Source organism: Halyomorpha halys, unplaced genomic scaffold (assembly GCF_000696795.3).
Source record: "Halyomorpha halys isolate HHAL.00 unplaced genomic scaffold, Hhal_1.1 Scaffold783.1, whole genome shotgun sequence".
Classification (NCBI taxonomy): Eukaryota; Metazoa; Arthropoda; class Insecta; order Hemiptera; family Pentatomidae; genus Halyomorpha; species Halyomorpha halys.
In genome coordinates this window covers 34,985-43,551 of record NW_027110563.1, presented here as the reverse complement: position 1 = coordinate 43,551, position 8,567 = coordinate 34,985, and the positions used below count along the sequence as shown (strand labels likewise).

Here is an 8,567-nt window from a genome sequence, read left to right as displayed (position 1 = left end):
TTTACAAGAAACTGCTACTCCCTAATCAGTTCTAATAACTTTAATGCCAATCTTTCATTAATGGACAATGCATCCGCTATTCGGAGGCTTCACTATAGTCAGCGTGATCAGCTTCTATTTCGACGATGCGGGTTCATTACTCGTGGAGTGGATCGATCTGATATTTTTCGATGTCAGTCTGCTGGCTGTAGAGGTCACAGTCGGCCGAAATGGATATTGTCGGTAAGTCAGCGGGGGGGCCAGGCACCTCCTACAGAGTTGTACCCCTCTGAAAAAAACTGATAAAAACTACATTCATAATTGTTAGTTCTCTTTTTATCGACGTTTCAAACGATAACATGCATTCGATATATTACCCTTCCAGAACTATGTTTCAAAAAGCTTGTGAACTATTTTAAACTATTGGAAGGTCCTAAAATTAAGCCCAAAATATCTTAAATACTAGTAAACAGCTATATATTTAAACTTTCGGCAAGTTATCAGGAGAGGGCACTGTAAGTGGATTTGCCAATTTTGTTTGTCAAAAGTATTTAACCGCTTATAGGCCAAAAAAAGAACTATAAAAGTTTTAAAAATGACTTTTTTCCTTTCACTTAGCTATATATGGAATATACAGTTAGGAAAATTATTGCGATCCGATCGTGCAAACTTCTGAATTTGAGTTTTGGACGGGAAAAATCCTTGAGAAACTTATCTTAAAACGCCTGTACCCCATCCTAGATTCCAACCACATAATCCCAGATCACACAGTTTGGATTCCGAACATCCCACACCACTATCCACCAATGCCATCGTGTGGTTGATGTAGTCTCGTCTTTATTGCAGCGCGGAATGTACTGCTCGGGAGTCTTTCTTGATTTAGAACAGGCTTTTGATCGAGTCTGGCACCCAGGACTGCTATCCGAGATCCGTAAATTCCTACCCCTACATATTATCTCATTATCCGTTCTTATCTCTCAGACAGGTTATTTCAAGTAAATCAAAAGAGCGCTTATTCATCCCTGTTTCCTCAGTCTGCTGGTGTACCTCAGGGTAGTATTAGATACACTTGGTCCTATCCTTTATACAGTTTTTACAGCTGACATCCCAACCCATCCTAACACTATCCTCACCACGTATGCCTATTGTTAGTGAATAATGATCGTTACATTGTATCCCAAACCCTCCAATCCCACATCGCCACCCTTGAAGAATGGTACCAAAACTGGAGAATTAAAATAAATTCCAATAAATCCCACCAAATCACATTTACCCACACTTATTCCTGTCGAACAGATCCGTTACTTAGGACTACATCTCGACAAAAGACTGACATGGAATCCTCATACAAGACTAAAAAGACAAGAAACTGCTCGTAGATTCCGACTATTGCAACATTTACTAGACAAACGGTCTAAATTGCGAACCCATTACAAAAGACTGATCTACATGATTTTATAAAGCCATCTGGACATACGGAGTTGAGCTTTGGGCCTCCACTAAACCATCTAATTCCTCCCGAATCCAATCCTTACAGTCCAAAATCCTTAATGCTCTTTATTTGTCACGAATCAAGTCATCCATCAGGACCACTATGTTGTCGATTTAGCCAGAACCAGATACCAATCCTTCCATGATAAACTCCCCAACCATCCAAATCCACTGGTTTCTAAGCTGACTTCTCCTTCATTACCTAATAATACTCCTAGGCGTCTCAAAAGAAGGTGGCCTCGAGATCTTCTCCTCTAGAAATGTTATTAGAGTTCTATCTATAATGGGTAGATTCTCCACATGTTTGTATCATGTCACTTTGTCGCCTACAGCAAATTTACTTGTTGTATATATATATTTTTATAAAGTTGTAAATAACAATGATAAATAATTAAGTAATAAATAATTTTAAAATATATATATATAAAGATGGTCGAGGTGCGGTCAAAATGAAACACAAATAAGTTGGTGTAACCTATTTAGTTATTGGTATGTTGGTGTAACCTATTAAAATATTTATTTAAATAAGTTACACCAACTTATTTTCGTTTCTCTTTGACCGCACCCCCAACCATCTTATCGTACGTCATCCACGGTCAACTATCTCTCATAATTAGATATAAAAAGGTTTGTAAGTGAATAATCAATTTAAAATCAATATTTGAAACCGTTGTGATATTATTTTAATATTTAATTCGTTTTAAAGATATGACATGGGCAATTAGCCTGCAGGAAACATTTTAGAGAATATATCACATCAATATTTAAGGTATAATCAAAAACCAACTCGTTTCTAATCTGGCTTCTCCTTCACTACCTAATAATCCTCATAGGTGTCTGAAAAGAAGATGGCTTCGAGATATTCTCCTTTAGAAATGTTTTTGGAGTTCTGTCAATGGGTAGAATCTCCACATGTTTGTATCATGTCATAATATCACTTACAGCAAATTTACTCGATGTGTATATACATATACAGTTGTAAATATCAATAAATAAATTATTAAAAAAAAACAAAAAACAAAGAGTACTTGCCTGGGGCGTGACAGATTTCCTCCATTAGCCACAGGAATGGCGGAGCTGACGTAGAGCTCCTGTTACTGGCAACACTAAGTTAAGTGTTCTGGGTCCCAAGAGTTTAGAAATAATTCATTTTCGATTTGATTAAATGTTTCTTCAACCAATGCTGGCCCACTTCTTGTTTCCATCAAGTACTGCTTGTTGGCCACAATTTTTTTTTTTTTTTTATAGCCTCATTCATATTTTCGTACTTATTTCTTAAATTATAAGACGTCCTTAATTGCTCATGTCGGTTTGTGCTCAACTCGTTTTCTACTTCTTCCCAACAGCCTGGTTTTTGTTCGGATGTACAAACAAGTGTCATTTTTAAATTAATGATCTTCTACTGGAACAGTTTCTAGAATTAATATGAATTTGGTGAATGACATAATCTTCCTTGTTTAATTGTAACAATTTATTTCATGTACAACAGCAACGACGTTTCGGGATTATCCCCCATCTTCAGGTTGCTATAAAACCAAATTCAACAAAATTTAAGCCATGGATTGTTTGTTTGTTTAGTGGCGCCAAACCTCATTGGTCATCAACGCCATTTATATTTTATTTAATTTTGCTAATATTCGTTAAATTTGATTATTTTATTTTATTATTATTTTTTGTTTTTTCCTTCCGATCAAGTTATATTTTTGTCAGTAAATTTTGTAATTTCAAAAACTGAAACACCAATTCTATTGCCTTATCATCGTCTCCAAGGGTTTTTGAGATATCTTGGCTTAGTCTTAAGCTATTGAGGTGTGGTGTAAAATATGGGCATCGTTGGAAAACATGGCTTATTGTTAAATTGTTATTGCATTACTGGCAGTTCGGAGGCGTTTCTTTTGAAATAAGATAGGAGTGGGTGAGCCTCGTGTGACCTATTCTCAGCCTGGTCAGTAGAACTTCCTCTCTACGGCATTTGCGACTGGAGGTACCCCAGGGCTTGACATCTTTTTAATTTACTCATTGGGCTTTCGTTCCACAAAGATTGCCATTTACCTTTGACTTTCTTTACAAGAGTCCAGCATATCTCTGACTGAGCGCGAGTGCTTCTGATGCAGCGTGATCGTCCAGTTTATTCCCTGCGATTCCTACGTGGCTTGAAACCCATAGAAATGTTACTGACATACCCATGTTGTGTAGAGTTTTTAAGTGAAAATGGATGCAGGAAGCTTAGGCCATGGATTTAATTATACTTTATATATAAATTACTTTTATCAGATAAATAGTTTATAAATAGTTTTGATTATTATATGATATAGTGGTAATGTTGTAAGCGTATGTTTAAATTTTGTTGAATTTGGTTTTATAGCAACCTGAAGATGGGGGATAATCCCGAAACGTCGTTGTTTTTGTATATGAAATAAATGTTTACAATTAAACAAGGAAGATTCTTTCATTCACAAAATTCATATTAAGTGCCATTTTTTTAAATTTTAGATGATACTACTGTATTTTTTTTCCAATCCTAAGGGAATTTCCTCCCCTCCAAGGATAAATACGGGCTTCTCTTGTTCATGCTGCAACAGCAATTCCAATGTAATAACATTAATGAAAACACACGACCAAGACGCTTCATCAGATTTTCTATTGATTTTATATAAACTTTATTTATTTGAGTTTACATAAAACGTAGCCTTGTGATTCGTTATTGTTGTTAGTTTTTTAATAATAATGATTTGTTCCCATGGATAAAATTTCAAATGAATTGGAATAAGGATTTTATCATTTGTTCTCATTAATTTGCAATATATATGTAGTATAGATTTCATGTATCATATATGTATGATGTAATAATTTATTTTATTGAAGGGTACGAAAAAAAAATCACATTAATTATGATTCAAAGATGGATTAACAAAAGATTGCTATAGTTTTATGATAAATAATATAAAATGATAAACGTTACTTACATAAGCTGTGCGTAAGTAATTAGAAAATCGTAATAATTATATGTTCAAACAATATTTTTTTATAAATATTTATTTATTGCTATTTACAACTGTACATTATAATACATTTAGTAAATCTGATCTCGGTTAGATTGAAGTGTTACAGGAGCGTAGAGAAATTACCCCTTGGCAGCACTCTAACAAACAATATTTAAATTTTCGAGTTGATTTGAACAGAAGCGCATTCTACCGACAGTTTCAGGTAACCTTAGTAACCAGGTTAACAAAACTGTAGACCAGAAACAGGTCGCAAAGTTTCCGAAGTTTTACTAAACTCTTGGACAAATCTGAGTTGTACATATCTTAGTTTTACTGGAGATTGGCGTCTTTTCCAAGTTTTCTATATATTTTATGTAAACTTAAGTTATTTGAGTTTACATAAAATGCACCCTATTGATTCGTTATTGTTGGCAATTTTTTTAATAATAATGATTTGTGCTTGTTGCTGAAATTTAAAATAAATTAAAAAAAGGATTTTATTATTTTTTCCCATCAATTATATTCACAGATTAAAAATTACTATAGTTTTATGGTAACTCACCACAGTAGCATGATCTATCAGCAGCTATCTCGGTTTCAGATAACCTTGTTCACCTGGTTAACACACTTTTTGGTAAAATAAAATAAATCGGGTTTTTGGTTTACGATTGTTTATTGTTTACGACATATTACTTACAAACCATTAATGCATATTAATTATTACATACACACATATTACAAATCAAACATTAACAGGTTTAATGATCAATTTTTACTTGAGGCTTTAGGTTTGGAGTGCATCAGTTGCAGATCCGTTAAGGAGTACTATCAGATTTGATGGTAGAACATCGTAGGTTGGATGATGGTATTTGATAGTACAACATCGTAGGTTGGATGATGGTATTTGATAGTACAACATCGTAGGTTGGATGATGGTATTTGATAGTACAACATCGTAGGTTGGATGATGGTATTTAGAAGTACAACATCGTAGGTTGGATGATGGTATTTGATAGTACAACATCGTAGGTTGGATGATAGTACAACATCATAGGTTGGATGATGGTACAACATCGTAGGTTGGTTGATGAGATCGAGAGGCTGCTCTAGTACAACGATCAGGTGCTATCTCCGATCATTTCCTAGTGAGGAGGTTGAGCAGCCAGTGCTCGAACTGCGGTACGTACGTGTAGACGCCTGGAGAGTCAGTCTCGCCGCAAGCCTCCGGCCCATAAGAGACGACACCCACGATGTAGTACCTGCTGACGCCGCCCTCGTAGGTCCCCAGCATCAGAGGCCCTCCGGAGTCCCCGCCGCAGGAGTCTTTGCCTGCTTCGTTACCAGCGCAGATTATGTTGAAGGCTAAAACATTATTTCGAACATTTGCTTTATTGAGATGCTAGGGTTAAGAAGAAACTTACTTTAATTACATAAATATCCTGAACCTACTTATCTCCAATTCAGGGGTACAAAGATACAAAAAGTAGTTTTACAAAAGACATCTGGGCACTGTTTTCATCTGAGCCACGGGCCGGGGAAGAAAGTCCGGTAAAAATACCATTCGCAGGATGACGCCGCCTTACATTCTGTGATCTTAATCCTGAGCCACAAAAGTAATGAAGCTGGCGATATCAATGAGATTGCAATACCAAGAGATCTCAGCTCAAATTTCTCTTGCATAGATGAGTCTCTTCCGCAAAATAAGATCAGCCAATGAACGAGCAGAAAAGGATGAATCCACCTTCCTATGAAAAAGAGCAAGATACTAGGAAAAGGAAACTTAACGAAAATTCTGGTTGGAAGCATGGCGAGGAGACTTTGGGCTGGAGGCTAGGGGAGGGAACTTAGGAGACTTCGGGCTGGAGGCTAGGGGAGGGAACTTAAGAGACTTCGGGCTGGAGGCTAGGGGAGAGAACTTAGGAGACTTCGGGCTGGAGGCTAGGGGAGGGAACTTAAGAGACTCCGGGATGGAGGCTAGGGGAGGGAACTTAAGAGACTCCGGGCTGGAGGCTAGGGGAGGGAACTTAGGAGATTCCGGGGTGGAGGCTAGGGGAGGGAACTTAGGAGACTCCGGGCTGGATAGGGGAGGGAACTTAGGAGACTCCGGGCTGGAGGCTAGGGGAGGGAACTTAGGAGACTCCGGGGTGGAGGCTAGGGGAGGGAACTTAGGAGACTTCTCTCCTCTCGCTCGTCACTAGATAACCCCTTCGAGTGACTTTGCAATGATGACGAGATGATAGTTTTTCATATAGAAATTCTTAACTAGGATCAGAAGATCAGCTCCACATGCTGAAGGTCGAAACCACATCTGGGTCATTATTGCTATCATTAATATTACTATTCAATAAACAGTTTGTTGGCTGTAACTTATGTACATTTTTTGATATTATTGACAGGGATAATTAAGTAATGAGATTGATAATACACACACTGTCGGATTTATATGAGTTGGAAAATATATCCATGTTATTAAATTCTCACGTTTTCAACACCACCCCTTTTCCACACTATTTAAAAATTTTAACATTTAAAAATACATTCTGGATAACTGATGTACGGCACGTGCAGGTCCCGTTGTAAAAATTCGGTGCAATCCGCCTGAGGAACGAACTTCATTATGAGACTTATGGAACATTATTTAATGAGGCAATCTGATAATTATTTTTTGTGAGACATTTCGCACACTTTTTTAATTAATTCTATTAATTGTTTATATTTAATGTGTCAATAGGCGTAAATTTTGTTGAATTCTGTTTTATAGCAACCTGAAGATGGGGGATAATCCCGAAATGTCGTTGCTGTTGTACATGAAATAAATTGTTACAATTAAACAAGGAAGATTATGTCATTCACCAAATTCATATTCTATGAATTCACCAAAATTCACAAATAGTATCTTCACGAATAAAATAAACTTCAAGGTGCGTACATCATAAATATTTCAATATTTAGTTTTTAATATCAGCGCGCATGTTTTCGTTTCCTTGAAAGAGCTCAAAAATGACAACGGAACAGCCACCATTTTTAATGGTTTAATTTAACCCTTTACCATGGTTGGCAGTCATCAATTTAAGCAAGAAAAATTGAAATATAACTCATTTGTTTCTTCTCTTTGCTCAGTTGCCCAGTGTTCAGTAGCTGGTTGCGATATAATACCATGCGATCAATTCGCCAATAATATAATATAATATTATACGATCACTTCGTAAATTATATAATATAATACCATGCGATCACTCCGCCAATTATATAATATAATATCATGCGTTGACATCGCCAATTATATAATATAATACCATGCGATCACTTGGCCAATTATATAATATAATATCCTGTGATCACTTCGCCAATTATATAATATAATATCATGCGTTGACATCGCCAATTATATAATATAATACCATGCGATCACTTGGCCAATTATATAATATAATATCCTGTGATCACTTCGCCAATTTGCTTTTTTGCTCTGGTATACTAATTGAGGAAATTATTTAAAATACTAAACTAAAATGTTAAAGCGAAGAATAAATACTTACGGAAACGTAAATGATAAATCTTGTATCTATTACACCAAGTGTTATTGACAATTTCCAATGTCACAGATTTTAGTACTGTAGCCGTCTTTCTCGAACCTGAAAATGAAAAACGGAAAGCTAAATGGGAATAGTAGTATCTTTAGAGAATTCTTAATGATTAGGTATCATTCAAGAAAAGAAATCGATAGGTATCGTTCAAGAAGAGAAATCGATAGGTATAGTTCTAGAAGAGAAATCGATAGGTATCTTTAGAACATTCTTAATGTTTAGGTATCGTTCAAGTTAGAAATAAATTAAAATTCTTGCTTGATGTTAAAGAAACAGGAATTGATACAGAATACATCAATTGGTGTACAGGTTGATGTAAAAATATGTATACTAATTGATTTTAAACGCAAAAATATTTCGTCAACATTCATTAATAAAAATGTTCAATGTTTCGGCAAAATCGCAATAAAAGGTAGACAAATTTCTATCACACTTTATAGTACTTACCGTCTCAAATTATAGTACAACTTACCGTCTCATATTATAGTACAACTTACCGTCTCACATTCTAGTACAACTTACCGTC

At 35.7% G+C, this 8,567-nt stretch overlaps 1 protein-coding gene across 1 annotated transcript in view; it reads right to left on the bottom strand.

The window, feature by feature from the left end:
- Positions 1-5,130: 5,130 nt before the first annotated feature.
- The window catches only part of LOC106686139 (melanization protease 1), a 25,883-nt gene continuing 22,446 nt past the window's right edge, over positions 5,131-8,567 (bottom strand). Inside the window, exons 7-8 of the mRNA XM_067048742.1 lie at positions 7,994-8,089; positions 5,131-5,816 (exon numbers count right to left, since the gene is read on the bottom strand). Of these exons, the coding sequence (XP_066904843.1) occupies positions 5,590-5,816; positions 7,994-8,089 (323 nt within the window). The 3' untranslated portion in view covers positions 5,131-5,589. The remainder of the gene's footprint in view (positions 5,817-7,993; positions 8,090-8,567) is intronic.